This window comes from Haliotis rubra, unplaced genomic scaffold (assembly GCF_003918875.1).
Source record: "Haliotis rubra isolate DU_JTF1 unplaced genomic scaffold, ASM391887v1 Scf192, whole genome shotgun sequence".
NCBI classification, from domain to species: Eukaryota; Metazoa; Mollusca; class Gastropoda; order Lepetellida; family Haliotidae; genus Haliotis; species Haliotis rubra.
The window spans coordinates 640,947-659,228 of NW_025765914.1; the positions used below are offsets into that span (position 1 = coordinate 640,947).

Genomic DNA, 18,282 nt, shown 5'->3' on the forward strand with positions numbered 1-18,282 from the left:
TGTACAAACAAAGGGATAGGTCTCAATAGCACATGTATCGTCGACCTATCACATTTACGAATTACCTCTAGTAAATTTGTCATGCATTAGTTAAAAGTGATCTACAAATCCATGCTGAAAACATTCAAATTAGAAGTTACCAATGATTTTGTAAGTGGTATTACGAGACAGTAACTTGGACAAGGAATATAAAGCGTCAGAGTTCATTGCCCCTGTGGAGTTATTTACAGATTGCACAACAAAATCTGGGTAGTGCTGATTTTTTGTTGAGTTTCGAATAAGGAAAAAACACTTTTATGTACATACTTTTTTAATCAGCAGATATTTCTCAGTTATATGGAAATGTGTTTCTCGTATTTATCTAAAATTTTAAGAACAGACCTTAGTTAATTTATTTGATCACCGACTAACAGCATGACATCTATACTATCTCTGGTTGTAGCCCGGGTCATTGAAATTATAGGTCAAGAAAGGATTTCTTATTCAGAGGAACTACCTACATGAATGACTCATAAGGCTCGCGTCTGACACTATATCATTCTCTCTCACCGATAATACAAAACACAGATAATAGTAATGATAGACTAATTTATTCCCAAACAAACATTACTTAGAGTATCGGTCCAGTTTCCTCACTGTCTGCGTGGAGGTGTGACGTCGTCTAAGCACGCACATCCAACACCAGCTGCCGTAAGATGGCGCCGGTACGACCGGAAGAGCACTCTGTCAAATTGGTCACACTTCCTTGCACACAGTTGGCAAAGTTGGCGGAACTGAAGGCAGAACAACCGGAGTTAGTTACAAAGTACGCATAACCTGTCACCAAAAACACATTCATAGTATTACTGAGATTCCACTGATTTTTTTCTCTAATATTTAATGAACGTTTAATGGCATGTTAATACGTCATTAAAGTTTGATACAACCGGGTCATAAGGTATCATTATTATATACCTATGAATAATATTGACCATTTTGCACATACAATACTGTCTGTCGGCATATGTCCATATTGACCACCCGGGCCGAAAATGCATATAAGGCCGTATTGTCCGGGTGATCGTGATAAACTGGTACGGACTGAATACACGCAAACCCTCGACATGTCAATAGACGGAACCCAGTTTATTTTAGAGTTACGTCCCTTAATGCACAGACCCACGTGTCTTGCGAAGATTAAAGATTAAAATCTTTGTCTTTTTTTGGGAGATGACCCCTGACTCGAAATGCTTCACAGTACAATACATTATGACAAGGCCGGACACTTCGGTATACTCCACCCGCTTGCTTTGACGATCGTTACGCTACCATTGCATGTAATCGGTTAAAACCTAATGTGAACATAATCATGGACGATAGGCCTATCGAGCACCAATCATGAAACCTACCAATTCTTTATTGTTATTTCTGCAAGTCGATTGAAACCCGATTTTGACTCTTAACTAAACGATCTTGACACAAATGGATGACGATATGTCCGCACAGAACGGGGGTATGGTCGAAGCAAGCCCTCTGATTGGTCAACGCTTGCAAATCTGCAAGTCTTTATAAATTCGCGGGATTTTTTTCTTTCATCGACTGCTTAATGTAAGAATATTTTTCGAGCAATGGCTTCTCAAAAGAAAGCATCAGTTGTAAATGTCTCCTAAACAAGGATCAACCAACCAGAGGGCTTGCTTTGATCACCCCGTTTTGTGCGGACACATCGTCATCCATTTGTGCCAAAATCGTGCCTTAATGTCGTATATGATAAAATGTTGATATGGTAGTCCACAGGCAAACTGTGGTTGTGAATTCAAAACAAAATAAACAGGCTGATATGAAACAACAGTGGGGCTTGCTTTTGTGACCTGGCCCAAACCACCCCTCATCCTACTTAACAATAATACAGATTATCCAATCAAAAAGTGTGCACGACCATCTAATTCCAAGCTCTTGTTATTTGTTAACCTGACACGTGTCGAATCACAGCTAAATAGCAGTGGTAACAACTCAGGTAATCTAGGGCAATATGCTGACAGAATTCTCTGCTGTTTGAGTTGGTCAAATATATATTCCCATTGTAACACATCAAAATCTATTCCACAATTCAAATGACAACTGTTCACGGACACTAGTCATATCCTTGTATTATCATGAGCTGTCTAGATGTGCACAAGGTACATAAGTTCATCTACCCAGGTAGATGTCAGGCCTTTACTCAGAACATGCCAATGTAAAATTGAACAGACACCCTACCTGGATTGACGTGAACATGAAATAAAAGCCCCAGGCAAGCGATCACTGGTCCAACATGACGCATCGTCCTCGATTTCTGTAAAAGTAAGATAACACATACTGTCAGTGCAAAAGAATAACCAGTCTAGATTATCCACGGAAACTGATTTCATTTGTTGTTGTTTTTCAAAGGACAAATCTGTGGAAACTATATGAATGGGCGACTGAAATTCAGTGATGACACCAGGTGTCTACATGATAAGCATGACTATTCTTCCGGCAGCAGCCACCATTCAAGAATTGTGCATCAAAATGAGTGGTTATTGTTTTACGCCATAGCAGTACTCGAGTGACGCCAGTATAAACAAATAGAGTGATCGATCAGTGAAAACCAGATAATAACCCATACCTTCTGACACTTATTTATAAACATTTGCCACAGTAAATCGTTTTAAGTTTGGGTAGTATTATTTGTGCCCATTTACCCTGAGGAATTAACCTGTTTTCCATCACAACGGATAACTATTTCAAAGTTGCATCTATGAAGGACCGTTTTGTTAGTTTTCATTTAATAATTTTTTTAAAAGAAATAGAATCGTTTGTGAAATATTCAGTAGTATCTTTTGCAGATATATGTTGTTACATAATTAGTAGAGTAATTTGGCAAGTTGAACTTATGTTGGTAGTAGCTCTATTCTCAAAGGGGTTAAGGTATTGTAAAAATATTGTCCTCCAGATAGGGTACTTACGTCGAAAGTTTTAGGCATATCATGTTTTCATTGTAGTAATGGCTAAATCTGAGTTTTGGTCCCATGCAGATAGCAAAAGTATGTCCCCATCGTCCCTGGTATGGCGACCTACCTTTAGTTGGTTTCGAGCTGTAGCCCGTTTTTATAGTGTACTGTCCTAAATAGTGATAGTTTGTAAAACTGCATGCAAGCTAGTTTTACTTCTATTTCTGGTGTTTACTGTGACAGTCCTAATTAGTGATAGTTTGTCAAACTGCATGCAAGCTAGTTTTACTAATATTTCTGGTGTTTACTGTCCTTTGCCGAGAGATTATGTATAAGAAAACTTTATTCATTATCAATGTGTGACTTGTTTTAGTCACCATATTGCGGAAATACTGCAAGTGTCGCTACCTCACTCACTCACTCACTCATATATGAAACTGTTCAAGGAATGCTGCACATGCGTATACCTGTTCTGTGGCTGCAGAAGGTATTGAGGACAATAAACAGAATATCGGGTGGGTATCGGGAATAACAAGCGAACTCGTCGGAGAATCGACATCCTTCTGCTCTTGACATTGTCTGTTGGCTGGAAACAGAACATAGTTTAATTACAACTGTTTCGAGCAGTAATAAAGGTAATATGACAATGTAAAATCTTAACTTGATTAACTGATTTGTGTTGTAAGTAAGACGTTGGTATGGTAAATATCAAGGATATTGCATTCCTGCTTGACAACACTCACGACGTTCTTCCCAACTTCTAAAATGTCCTTCAATGAAGCTATCGATATATCTTTCACTGCTTGACATTGGTGTATGTTCCTGTAGTTTCACCTCGAAATAAAACACACAGGGCTCTTTTCGCATGGTATATCTAAGCATATCGCATACACATTGGGTTGTAAGATTAGTGTAAAGGTTACACGAACTATGCATTGTACTAGTTCCTGTCCCTGTGATGATACATATCCAATTATCAACAGTTAACATCAGTGACACTGTATCCGAGAGTTACGTAATTTACATGTTTGGTGCTCTCTGTGTGTGACTCAACAACAACTAATTCAGGTACTTGTCTGTTTGAGTAGCATTAAAGAAATTGATGAATAATAAGAGAAAAGTACGGTACTTTATGGATGTTACTTCACTGCTTGACAATGGTAATACTATAAGAATCTATACCGACACGTGGCATCAATAATGAAATAAAAAAAGGTATCGCACTTGTCCATAAAATAACGTTCTTATAATTCAGGTGCTTACCTGCAGTCAAGGCTCAGTTGGCCATCTTCAATAAGATATCTGAATCTTTGTTGTTGCAGGATCCGAACGACTGGTGCAAATAAGTTCTTACATGCAGTAAATGATCCTGATTCAGCATCTCTCCTTGCGAACCACTCATGGCCCGACACTGGAAGGTCCACACAGACAATGGTTAATTCTTTAACGAGATATATCAGGCGATTTCAAAATTTGATCTTTTAATATGTATCTTAAAGGTTTTTCATGGCAGTAGCCATGACGGGATATATAGTTGAAGACATTTGTGATGATAAAGAGCCTTATTCAGTCACCAACGACGATTATCATTACATCAGTTCAAATAATAGTGGCTTCATAACTCTTGTTTACACAGTCTTAAATCCATATACTGCACACTGGGACTCTCACTGACTGACTGACTGATTGAATATGGTTAAACGCCGCTTTTAGCTATATTGCAGCAATATCACGACGGGGGACACCAGAAATGGGCTTCACACATGTGGGGAATCAAACCCGGGCCTTCGGCATGACAAGCGAACGCTTTAACCACTAGGCTACCCCACCGCCCCTGGTATTCTCAAGCTTCCAAGACGTCCCATGGGGATGATCCGATTGGCAATATTTGGCCTCGAATTTCGACTTCGAATAAGTTGACAAACGTATAACAAAAGGTTTAATACTTTTCCCCTGTTTGTAATAATTGTCACTGCACATGGTTCTCACAACCAAGAGGCATCAATATGACAGAGTGAGTGAGTTTGGTTTTACTCCGCTTTTAGCAATATTCCAGCAATATCACTGCGGGGGACACCAGGTATGGGCTTCACACATAATACACTTGTTGGGAATCGATCCCGGGTCTTTGGCGTGACGAGCGAACGCTTTAACCACTAGGCTACCCCACCGCCCATCAGTATGACTGCACATACCCCATTCAACGTTGTGTAGGGACGGATCACGGGGCAGTACCAGTTGGAAATCATATTGACACCTATGTTCTGTTTACAAGCCGGTGGGTCGACGTTTATTTGTGTTCCAGGACGAACAACACCCTTCCTGACCGTACGTCAACCGTCGCTCTGTATCGTCTTTGGTTATTGACCTATTTACGTCATGATCCGTGGAACTGCAATCAATATACACATCAAAACGTAAATCAGTAAAATGGTTACCTACCACCAGAGAGAAGAACAGCCGTAACACATGCAAATGCCAACTTCATCTTGACAACGACTTTCTTGATTTGGTTGCCACAGTACGTCCCGTGTCTTTATATGAGTATAGACATTATAATGATTTATCACATGTATTTCAATTACAAAGTAGTCACGCTGTCACCCCAAGCCCCTCACTGAGATAATAGAATAATAGGTTCAAAAATAGCATATTTAGCGGTACTTATTGCTTATTGAGCAATTTAACGGAAAATTGGAATCCTGTGACAACTTTTTGCATACTTAGGAAACAGTCAGACGTGACTTGTCGCCTACACATACCTTTTGGATATTGTAGAGATTTTATGTTTTCAAATTGTAAATAAGACATTTTCCAAATCGTCACAGAAAAATACAAAAAATCGAGAAACTATTTTTCCATAGAAATTACCCTCACTTCAATGTTTACCTTCCTGTCAAAAATAGGGAAACTGCTTTACGTATCACAGAATCCATCCTACCAATGTGTTGCCGATGCTCAAAGTGAATAGAATGTACATTTCGAGTAATGTGGTAGGATAAATATTACACGTGACTCTCATCTTTGTATGGTTGAGCAATATTGATATTGCTTGACTTACCAGCTGCTTTCGTTGCTGTTGACCACGGTTCTTCTTGCAGTCTTGGAGGTGATGTGTTGGAGTAACCGGAACGGCAGTGAACTGGATCAAATCGTATTTATCAGTCTGTGTGTGTTGATGGTAATACAAATGGAAGGTGTCTTCCAGTAAGTGACGTAAGATCTCACAATCTGTTGTCCCGGTTTTTACACACATGTCAGCCTAGATCTGTAGCTCCTTTAAATGTCCAACGCATTGTCTGTTTATATTACCTTTTAAGACTGACATTGTCTGTGTTATATCTATATGAAAGTGGATGAGTGTGAACTTCCTCAAACTCAAGCTTGAGCTGCTGGAAAGCACATATCAACTCAACCTGCCGTCTAATTCAGCTTAATACGCAAGTATCTAGACAGAACAGACAACGTTTGTACACGCCTTAGTCTGTCTCACAGTCCCTGAACCACATTATTTTCAATTCTTCCTAGCACTTTCTGCAATGCTAATGCTATGAATGAAACAAGTCTAGATTCCCTCATCTCTGGTCTCCCTGGGGCTCCTTTTCAATTTAAATGACTTTGTTTGTTACATTCAAACTTATATATTATCGGAGACTAAGCGTCAGTCTATATGCAAAGAGAGAGAGAGAGAGAGAGAGATAGAGAGAGAGAGAGAGAGAGAGAGAGAGACCCAGCGCATATTATGTTATACAGAGAGCAAATGACCCAGCTGGGGACCAACAAATATCCATCTTTAGTATACTGTACCATTACTCTCTGGAATGACAGAACCTCCAGATGGTGCATGCCCTTAAAACAGTTGGGTATTCCTACATATAAATGTTCTAAATATTAGAACAATGACAAGTGTTGACGCGTAATATGTTCGACATGGAACAACGTTTATATCTGTAAAACATAACATCAATACACATCTGACAGCAAACACGTGTCGGATTTAGATTAGGAAGGGCGAATAATCTCTCGGGAGAATCATGTCTGTCAATCGTATTGCGTGTCGTACAGTTGTGACTTACTTGGTATCATGCACCCTTTGGGCATTAACTACCGATGCTTTGTCAAAGTCAAAGTCAAAGATGTTTATTGTATGAAAGGCCTCCGGCCCATATACATGAGAGTTACAGTGATAAAGGGAATATTCTGGATATTTACATATATATTTAAGGGTATACAATTCGCTTTATAAGAAGATCTCTTTTAGCTAAAGCATATTTTATATATAAGGACAATTGAGCAAGAATATTTTCATTATTGGTTTTGTAACAAAGATATATATGCATAATGGGGCTGCTTTGCAAGAAGATGGTGCGGTATATATTTCTGTCTTAATTCGTGATAACAAGGACATATCAGGGTAAAATGAATTTCATTTTCTATTCCAAGGTTACATAAAGGACAATATCGACGTTCTTTCTGGACAGAGGTTTTCTACCCTCATTGATCATTAAAGATAACAAACCTAAACGATATTTTACGAACATTGTTCTTAAACTATATGTTGTAATTATTGATAAGTATTTTTCTGGCTGGAGTAACGTTTTAAAGGTCCTGTAATATTCATATCTTGAGCTTGAGTCTAGGGTGGAATTCCATTCTTGATTGAACATATCTATTGATCTAACACGAAATTCATTCATAAACCAGTTCACATCGCCAATTGTTTGGCTCCAACCATACGAAACCAGAAACCGTGAGAAAATAATAAATTTCTGATATCAGTTACCCAAGTTGTGTTTTCCCAAATTATCCAGATTTAAAAGCATATTGTAAGCTAATTTTGGCAGACGTTGTTCGTGCATATTTAGAACCTTAAACCAATATTTTAAACATCTTATGTGAGAATTGATATACAAAGGAAATCTGCCACATTCGCCATATACCATGCAGTTAGGTGTCTTTGAGCTTACATTGAGGTACTTTTTACAGGCTAAAAGATGCACTCTCAATACAATCAAAACGCTGAAAACCCCATATTTCAGATCCATATAATAAAATGGGTTGAATCTGAGAATTAAATATCTTAAAAACACATTGGGTGACATAGTTCCAACTTTGTATAAAACCGATAAAACTTGTATTAAAGCCCTTTTTCCACGTAAAGTTAAGTTATGTGCACATTTATTCAAGTTCATTCTGTTTGAAAACAAAAACCCTAAGTAAGAATATTGATCGGATACATTAATCAACTGACCATCAAAAAACCAGCGTTCGTTTGTGGCCACGGGACCGCCCCTCCTAAATATCACAATTTCTGTTTTGCTTAAATTTACTGTTAACTTCCATTCTTTAGTATAACTTTCTAAGATATTTAATTGATTTTGTAAACCGACCACAGTATCCGAAACTAAAATAACGTCGTCAGCAAAAAGGAGCATTAGGACTTCTACAAGATCTGGGTACATTTGGATTCCATGTTTTCCAGCTAAATTGATATCGTGATATAATTCACTAATGAAGAAGGAAAATAGGAGTGGACTTAAGCAGCAACCTTGTCTTAAACCAAGTGGGCAATCGAGAAAAATCTGTAACCCCGTCTTTGCAACGCACACAAGATCGAACGTTAGAATACATTGATTTGAGAATGCTAACCATTTTCCCTCGTAAACCTGACTTGCGTAAACACTGCCATAATTTACAACGATTGACTGAGTCGAATGCCTTTTTTTAAAATCTACAAATGCTATGTACAACTTATGTTTTCTTTTTTGATAGCGATTTTGGACTAGTGCATACAGAGTAAATATATATGATCAGTGGTAGAATATCCCTTTCTAAATCCTGCCTGCGATTCAGGAATCTTATCACGCATATTCGCCCAGTTTGATAGTCTATTGTTCAATATCAACGTAAATACTTTCCCCAAGATACTCATTAATGATATACCCCGATAATTATCTGGATCGTTTCTGTCGCCCCTTTTATGAAGTGGATTTATTATAGAGCTTGACCAACTGCAGGGAAAAAATTCCATGTTCATACAGCTTATTGAAACATTTCGTAAGGAACGGCATAATTTCGAATTTAGAACACTTTATCATTTCTATTATGATAAAGTCAGGTCCAGCAGCCTTCCCATTTTTAAGATGATTTATCGCTTCTAATATTTCCTGTTCGGCAATAGGACTGTCTAGTACAAGTTGATCTACTTCTGTATAATAGTCATTATTGGAATCTACAGTGTTAATTTCATCGTCGAATGTTGAGTCTAATATCTCACCGTTTGAATATACATCTTTGAAATGATTTAACCATTGAGTTTTAGTTATGCTATTTCCGGACGTATTTCTTTTTTGTAAATGGCGGATACTTTTCCAAAATGCAGACGGACTGTTTATAGATCTTTCTAACCTTTCTTGTCTGCGGATTCTCATATCAAACTTATACTTTCGACAACAAGCTTTATACTTATTTCTACTTTCGCAATATTTCCGTCTATCATAATTACTACGAGTCACTCTGAATCTACGAAGATGTTTACGAGCATTGCGTCGCGCATTTCTACAATCTGTATTTAGAGTATTTGTTCGGTCTCTTTGCGATTGACATTTTTGAGCATACAATTAGCTGAAGTCGATAACAGTTCCACAAACTCCCGATGCTTTGTCTACTGTGTCTGGACTGTTGGCATGCTTGAAAGTGGGAGACGTCAGCGTACAGTAGCCAATGTTTCACAGTCTGTGAATAGTCTTTGACTATGCAATGCAACACACACCAGCAAACCCCAAATGCTTACGGTCGTGTCGGGATAATATACTGACACCCTCCATTGCCCTGTTTAAAAAGATTTTGTTGGACGTTTTGTCTTTCAGAACAGCAACGCTCGTGATCACAGTACATGAATCGTCAGTACTTACCTCCAGAAACAAAATATCCATAGAATGCCATAACCAGCACTTGGCCCACACATTTCCCCAATTGTAAACGTTGAAAAGAGCTTTGAATCAATAGAACCGATTAGTCTTTGTAGGCTTTGCTGAATAACGTGTTTTCAGCAATGATTTAAAACTGCTTGCTAGTAAAACTGCCTTATACAAGAGTGGGAAACATGAACCGGATACGTTCTTTTATGTGCACCCGTGAAGAACCGGGTTAGACTAACGGGGTTGGGTGGTCATGTCATCGTATGCTGATGTTGTTGATCACTGGATTATCTGGTCCAGACTCGATTATTCACAGACCGCCGCCATATAGATGGGATATTGGTGGGTGCGGCGTAGCATGATTGACTATATTCTAGTCCCATCCTGGATGCAACCACATATCACCAACTGTACTTAATTCCATAATATATAAGTTTGAATGTAACAAACAAAGTCATTTAAATTGAAAAGGAGCCCCAGGGAGACCAGAGATGAGGGAATCTAGACTTGTTTCATTCATAGCATTAGCATTGCAGAAAGTGCTAGGAAGAATTGAAAATAATGTGGTTCAGGGACTGTGAGACAGACTAAGGCGTGTACAAACGTTGTCTGTTCTGTCTAGATACTTGCGTATTAAGCTGAATTAGACGGCAGGTTGAGTTGATATGTGCTTTCCAGCAGCTCAAGCTTGAGTTTGAGGAAGTTCACACTCATCCACTTTCATATAGATATAACACAGACAATGTCAGTCTTAAAAGGTAATATAAACAGACAATGCGTTGGACATTTAAAGGAGCTACAGATCTAGGCTGACATGTGTGTAATGACTGATAATGTATATCTTCCGAATAACATCTGGAGGAAATAAATCTGAATCGCAGGCAGGATTTAGAAAGGGATATTCTACCACTGATCATATATTTACTCTGTATGCACTAGTCCAAAATCGCTATCAAAAAGAAAACATAAGTTGTACATAGCATTTGTAGATTTTAAAAGGCATTCGACTCAGTCAGTCGTTGTAAATTATGGCAGTGTTTACGCAAGTCAGGTTTACGAGGGAAAATGGTTAGCATTCTCAAATCAATGTATTCTAACGTTCGATCTTGTGTGCGTTGCAAAGACGGGGTTACAGATTTTCGATTGCCCACTTGGTTTAAGTCAAGGTTGCTGCTTAAGTCCACTCCTATTTTCCTTCTTCATTAGTGAATTATATCACGATATCAATTTAGCTGGAAAACATGGAATCCAAATGTACCCAGATCTTGTAAAAGTCCTAATGCTCCTTTTGCTGACGACGTTATTTTAGTTTCGGATACTGTGGTCGGTTTACAAAATCAATTAAATATCTTAGAAGTTATACTAAAAGAATGGAAGTTAACAGTAAATTTAAGCAAAACAGAAATTGTGATATTTAGGAGGGGCGGTCCTGTGGCCACAAACGAACGCTGGTTTTTGATGGTCAGTTGATTAATGTATCCGATCAATATTCTTACTTAGGGTTTTTGTTTTCAAACAGAATGAACTTGAATAAATGTGCACATAACTTAACTTTACGTGGAAAAAGGGCTTTAATACAAGTTTTATCGGTTTTATACAAAGTTGGAACTATGTCACCCAATGTGTTTTTTAAGATATTTAATTCTCAGATTCAACCCATTTTATTATATGGATCTGAAATATGGGGTTTTCAGCGTTTTGATTGTATTGAGAGAGTGCATCTTTTAGCCTGTAAAAAGTACCTCAATGTAAGCTCAAAGACACCTAACTGCATGGTATATGGCGAATGTGGCAGATTTCCTTTGTATATCAATTCTCACATAAGATGTTTAAAATATTGGTTCAAGGTTCTAAATATGCACGAACAACGTCTGCCAAAATTAGCTTACAATATGCTTTTAAATCTGGATAATTTGGGAAAACACACTTGGGTAACTGATATCAGAAATTTATTATTTTCTCACGGTTTCGGTTTCGTATGGTTGAGCCAAACAATTGGCGATGTGAACTGGTTTTATGAATGAATTTCGTGTTAGATCAATAGATATGTTCAATCAAGAATGGAATTCCACCCTAGACTCAAGCTCAAGATATGATAATATTACAGGACCTTTAAAACGTTACTCCAGCCAGAAAAATACTTATCAATAATTACAACATATAGTTTAAGGAGAACAATGTTCGTAAAATATCGTTTAGGTTTGTTATCTTTAATGATCAATGAGGGTAGAAAAACCTCTGTCCAGAAAGAACGTCGATATTGTCCTTTATGTAACCTTGGAATAGAAAATGAAATTCATTTTACCCTGATATGTCCTTGTTATCACGAATTAAGACAGAAATATATACCGCACCATCTTCTTGCAAAGCAGCCCCATTATGCATATATATCTTTGTTACAAACCAATAATGAAAATATTCTTGCTCAATTGTCCTTATATATAAAATATGCTTTAGCTAAAAAGAGATCTTCTTATAAAGCGAATTGTATACCCTTAAATATATATGTAAATATCCAGAATATTCCTTTTATCACTGTAACTCTCATGTATATGGGCCGGAGGCCTTTCATACAATAAACATCTTTTTCGACTTTGACTTTGACAAAGCATCGGTAGTTAATGTCCAAAGGGTGCATGATACCAAGTAAGTCACAACTGTACGACACGCAATACGATTGACAGACATGATTCTCCCGAGAGATTATTCGCCCTTCCTAATCTAAATCCGACACGTGTTTGCTGTCAGATGTGTATTGATGTTATGTTTTACAGATATAAACGTTGTTCCATGTCGAACATATTACGCGTCAACACTTGTCATTGTTCTAATATTTAGAACATTTATATGTAGGAATACCCAACTGTTTTAAGGGCATGCACCATCTGGAGGTTCTGTCATTCCAGAGAGTAATGGTACAGTATACTAAAGATGGATATTTGTTGGTCCCCAGCTGGGTCATTTGCTCTCTGTATAACATAATATGCGCTGGGTCTCTCTCTCTCTCTCTCTCTCACCACCACACCCACTTGTCTAGTGCACGAAATATACTTTCTCTGATATACATTCAAACAAAAGTGACTCGCCTCTGCTAATGAAGCGACATTTCGGTGTAGCTTCTTACACCATTATCCATAAAGTCGAATTTTACCCAATTTGAGACACTAAAAAATAACAAACTCATACGACAAACCTTTGTCGTATTTTCTATGCATATACACAAAGTTTATGCCACGTTGGCCACTAACTTCGAATAATCCACTAACGTATACACTATTACAAGTTCTCGTCATTCTGACACTAGACAGATTTTGTTTATTGATATCCATAGACACACATTGTAAATTGGATGTATGTAAGACTTATGTGAATAATATTTACTAGGAACCTGTTATTTGCCTACCCTCAAAATATATACAATGCTGAAAATAGTTTAAAATTTCAGTGATATTCAATGTGTTACAATTTTCGAAGTGTAATACAGTACACCTGTGATATTCAGTGAGATGCAATGGTGTGTTATATTTAGACCTTTGCCATATTTAAACAGAACTTTGAAAGGTCTGCCACCCAATGGGGATGGGGTGGGGTGGCTATTTTGGTCCAGGGATTTGGAGAATCTGGAGTCTGGAGTCTATTTCCTTGGTATATAAGAGGAGTTACTGCTTGCCTCTTATCTCACATTACATCTCAAGATACAAGAAGACCAGCGTTGTGATCAGCATAGCCTGGTTACTCTTCCAAGTTGGATTACTATTGCTGATAGGTAAATAGTACCATTACTGTCTTCTATATCACTGTATTATATAACCTTTGAGTTTGTATTGCCACAATGTTAAACTGTCATAGAGATACATTTGTACTGATTTGTAAACTTGGTCAATTTTAGAATACATTTCTTAATCTTTGTTGTTTCTTGGTTTCTAACTGAGTTCTTTTACGGACTGGTTCCCGGTTAACGTTTTTGTTTCAACTTGGTAGTAGACACGTAACGGTACATATAGTATCTTGACATGATGACTGACTAAAAACCACACTAACTATATAAGTCGTTTTTCTTTCATTGTGACTACTTTGTCACTCGTGACAAGACCATGTTTCTGTATCTCAAATGTTTTTTGAGAAGGCATTTCAGACCAGGGTTCAAGACAAACATTAATTTGCATAATATCAAAACAGCTGTGTGTTCTCTCTTCTTCTCTCGTGTGATGTCTCGACGAATGTGTTGATCACTGGATTGTCTGGTCCAGACTTGATATTTTCAGACCGGCGCCATATAGCTTGAATATTGCTGACTGCGGCGTAAAAGTAAACTCACGCACTCGCTAGACGAATGTCCACTATAAATTTCAGCCCCGTCTCTCCCAACCCCGTGGTGGTATGATACAACGATTAAACATGTCCATCCTCTCTTTAAGACAATTTACAGTGGGTCAGTTGTCTGAACTCACATACAAGGAAAGCATCCAAGTGTTAAATGTACATTTAAAAGGATGGCTTTAATACGGTACCATCCCTGGCTCTCGTCTCAGCGATAGAACAATAATATGAAAACGACGAAATGAATGAAACGATTGTCCACATTTTGATTGATTTATTAGCAAACAATCATTGCAAGATGTTTTGGGCCAATTTGTTGTCACGTGTTATTACGCATTAGTGCCTCTTATCAAAAACAGCCACAATCAGCTGCCGGAAGATGGCGCCAGTAGTGGCAGAGCACTCTGTCAGGTTGGCCACGTTTTGCTCAGCACACAGGGCAAAGGCAGACCTGAAAGAAATATCCATACTTAGAAAATAATTACTTTAAAGAAGGTAGAAAAACATGAAATAGAGGTTTTAGATGTTCTCTACATTGCTGAAACCAAAGAAAGAGACCGGTGTAGCGCTGTCAAACCTAGAGACAAAAGTAGGGGAAATTGTGGATTTGAACCCACAACGAAAGATTTCTGGCAGTCGTAAATAATGTAGGCAAATCTGTCACCAAGATTTGCATTAAAGGCAGGTCCATGCTTCCACGCTCACCTCGGCGACTCGTTGCGGTGTGACCACCCGATCCTGTTAGACGCCACTAACGACAAGCATGGGTTGCTGAAGACCAATTCAAAGCCGGATCGCTGTGGGTCAGTTCACAAGTAATATATTGATACTATATATCTAGATGTACACAAGGTAAGGTTCACCTACCCATGTAAATTACCTCAAGGTAATTATGCAATACTTGAATTAGTTGAGTGAATGGAAATGTGTCATCCCACCTGTCTCGTCCAGCGCATGAAGTAACAGCCGACGGTAAGTTATCACTAGTCCAACATGTAGGCTCGTTCTCGATATCTGTGAAGGATAAACAAGTAACATCAGGTATTAATGAAGGTGTTTACACCCTGGAGCTATAACATTTACAAAGTAAATTGTCAGTGTTAACTTATTGTGATGAATCCACGTGTCACCCAAGTCGGCACGTGGACTAAGTGTGCTCATGAGACTGCTCAGAGTGAGTGAGTGAATTCAGTTTGACGCCGCTTTTAGCATCATTCCACAATATGTTGGGAATCGAACATGGGTCTTTAACCATGCATTAACCACTAGGCTACCCCACCGGCCCCCTGTTCAGAGACATCAGTCGTGTACCTGTTCTGTGGCGACAGAAGGCATTCAGTGCAATGTTGAGCTGCCTGGCCGAGAACTGTGAGCTGCACATTACGAACGAACCGTTCTGGCATTCGTCCGCTTTCGCCAATGTCTGTTCGCTGCAAAGAGAAAATATTATGTATAAGCACTTTTGCCTTGTAGTCGAATAAGCATAATTCGAAAGGTATCATGCAAATATTTATCAAATAATAAAAGGTCGCCTGTGATTTGTTAGTATCTATCTTTTTTGCATGTGGGACAACATCTTTAATATTGGTAGTGAGGTGGTTGAGTGAAGATACTGACAGCTTTGTCAATACGGAAATGTAATTAATAGTAATCAATAAATTATTATTTAACAAGATGACTCTTGCCTCTTGTCATATGTATAATGATTTCAGTACACTACAGTTGTTCATGTTCCCATAGCTTTACGGTATGGTGGCAAACGTGTGTGTGTGTGTGTGTGTGTGTGTGTGTGTGTGTGTGTGTGTGTGTGTGTGTGTGTGTGTGTGTGTGTGTGTGTGTGTGTGTGTGTGTGTGTGTGTGTGTGTGTGTGTGTGTGTGTGTGTGTGTGTGTGAATAAAAGGCATTGTTTTGCAAGGTTTTATCCGCGAATTGTGATACCAACCTGCAGTCAAGGCTCAGTTCGCCATCTCGGATAAGATACCTAAACTGCGGTTGTCGCATGATCGCATTCATCTGTGCATATATGTTTCGACATGCAGCATCTGGTTCCGCATCTCTCCTTGAAAACCACTCATGACCGGACACTGGAACGGCACATAAACAAAGATATAAACTTCTACGAAGGTTACATAGCACCTATTTCCTTTAACCAAAACTTTGACGACACATATTTGATAGTCATGTTGTTCCATGTGTAATCGCAAAAGGTTGACTGTTGTAATATGCATGGCAGGATATCACAGGACATGCGTCACTGTGAAGGATCATTTCATCAATTGGAAAATGATAATAAAACAACAATACCATATCTGGGTCAAATCAAAACGCGTCAATTTTTCTCAAAGTGATCGCAGCGACAAAATCAATGCTGGTGTCGCTGAACACTGTTTTGAATATCTTTTTTCAAATACAATTTGGAAGGAGACATTCTGGTACCGTGTTAAAAACGGATTATAGCCACGACGCATAGTGAATTTGAATCAGCCATCAATAATTGAATGCCAGTTACAGAATGTTGTGTGGGACTGAATGTGTCCAACGCTACAATCCAACTGCGACAGAAACTGAGCGTCATTAACTGAAGGGTCTCCCAAGGGTCTCTCGCCACACATATACATACATGTAAGCAAACTAGCGTCAATATGTCTGAAGTATGGGGTATGTCGTGTTATGACTACGTAACACTGATTCGGTGTTTTTTATGTAACTGAAAAAAGGTTGACCATAAACAAAATCAAAAGTGCAAGATTGAAGGTGATTTAAGAAGCCACCCAAAACACACACCTGAACACTTCCAGCGTGTCAGCCCATCCTAATGTGAAATAATAAACACTCAGCGTGAGCATAAATTGGGGATTCAGTCCAGGTGCAACTGAACCGCATTTTTGGAATTTGAAAATGCGACATATACCTCTTACTATCTGCAACTCCACACGGGTACAATGCGTGAAGCCCATTTCTGGTGTCCCCCGCCGTGATATTGCTGGAATATTGCTAAAAGGGCGTGAAACGCACTCACTCACTATTATCTGCAAGGCCCGTTAATAATTCCGCTGAGTATACATACATACGAAATTAAATAGGTTACCTACCAGATGAGATGAGAACAACCGCAACACATATCGCAAACTTCATCCTGGCAATAAGCAGCTGATGTGCTAGATGCGACAGAACATGCCATGCTTTTATACAAGACATGATGACAAATGTTAATGACCGTTCCCAATTGTTTCAATTGTAAGAGTAATCATCATGTCCATTCATGTAAAGTGTAAAGGTTATCACGAAATATCTGTTAATATTCAGTTAAATGCATAACACGTCGACAATCATCCTCTTTTCCTATATATATATATGTTAGTGTACAACTAAATCTGACGGTATAATTGAGGGAGACATTAACTCAAGTGCAGTCTCCATCTGCGTGATAACCCAGCCCAACGTTTCCCCGCAGAATAGGTCGTCGGTGTCTATTGCATACTGTATATTATTGACTCAGCCGAACCACTGTTCATGAATTCGTCGGCCGTTCTGCTGACTGCTTATTAACGATCTTTTCGCGAAGGTCTGTGTCCCCACTATTTGATATGTTCACGATTTAGTTAGGATCGTGTTATTAAATCTGCTTTTGACAGAGATTTCTCCCCAAAGGCTGTATGACAAAAGAGGGATACTTAACCTGTTCAGTAGTTTAACTTACCCTTTCTGTGGAGTAGTATTCCAACGGCCCCAACCGTTTACATTTACCACTTGTTAGGTACATTGGCGCATGCTCCTGTTCTCAAGACTTTTAAGAGCTTCATACAGGTCTTGCTTTGAAATGGTCCGATCAGGGTTACAACATTCAAGGCCTCTGACGTGGAGGACTTTTCTAAATTTGACACAACAGTCACCAACATCAGTTGCAAATCCCTATTTCATCTTATACTATACGTATATTTTTTCAGATGAACACCTTACTAGCTTTTGTGTTTGCATTTGACGTGTGCTACCGGGGAGGCATGATGCGCCCACCTTTTCGTGAACACCTGGTAAAATCACTATTGATTCTTGAACACATGACCATGGCATAGTCAGACTTGTACAACCGT

General features: G+C 38.6%; 2 protein-coding genes across 2 annotated transcripts; both read right to left on the reverse strand.

Moving 5' to 3' along the window:
* Positions 1–574: 574 nt before the first annotated feature.
* On the reverse strand, positions 575–5,478 carry LOC124274550. The gene is made up of 5 exons (XM_046709913.1): positions 5,394–5,478; positions 4,215–4,362; positions 3,419–3,537; positions 2,239–2,314; positions 575–773 (listed from the first exon to the last, which is right to left on the reverse strand). Exons 1-5 carry the CDS (start codon positions 5,437–5,439, stop codon positions 662–664), a joined length of 501 nt encoding a protein of 166 aa, XP_046565869.1. The 5' UTR covers positions 5,440–5,478; the 3' UTR covers positions 575–661.
* An 8,972-nt stretch (positions 5,479–14,450) lies between these two features.
* Positions 14,451–17,374, reverse strand: LOC124274552. Its single transcript, XM_046709914.1, has 5 exons — positions 17,284–17,374; positions 16,134–16,275; positions 15,503–15,621; positions 15,130–15,205; positions 14,451–14,642 (listed from the first exon to the last, which is right to left on the reverse strand). Exons 1-5 carry the CDS (start codon positions 17,324–17,326, stop codon positions 14,528–14,530), a joined length of 495 nt encoding a protein of 164 aa, XP_046565870.1. The 5' UTR covers positions 17,327–17,374; the 3' UTR covers positions 14,451–14,527.
* Positions 17,375–18,282: the final 908 nt, after the last annotated feature.

Bases quoted from the DNA above. Each gene is read 5' to 3' on its own strand.
- LOC124274550 (XM_046709913.1), bottom strand. From the start codon at position 5,439: ATGAAGTTGGCATTTGCATGTGTTACGGCTGTTCTTCTCTCTGGTG. The intron at 2,315-3,418 runs GTATACGCATGT...TTACTTTTACAG, and splicing joins CTTCTGCAGCCACAGAACAG to AAATCGAGGACGATGCGTCA. The intron at 774-2,238 runs GTAGGGTGTCTG...TTCTGCCTTCAG, and splicing joins TCATGTTCACGTCAATCCAG to TTCCGCCAACTTTGCCAACT.
- LOC124274552 (XM_046709914.1), bottom strand. From the start codon at position 17,326: ATGAAGTTTGCGATATGTGTTGCGGTTGTTCTCATCTCATCTG. The intron at 16,276-17,283 runs GTAGGTAACCTA...GTGCCGTTCCAG, and splicing joins GGTTGTTCTCATCTCATCTG to TGTCCGGTCATGAGTGGTTT. The intron at 14,643-15,129 runs GTGGGATGACAC...TATTTCTTTCAG, and splicing joins TCATGCGCTGGACGAGACAG to GTCTGCCTTTGCCCTGTGTG.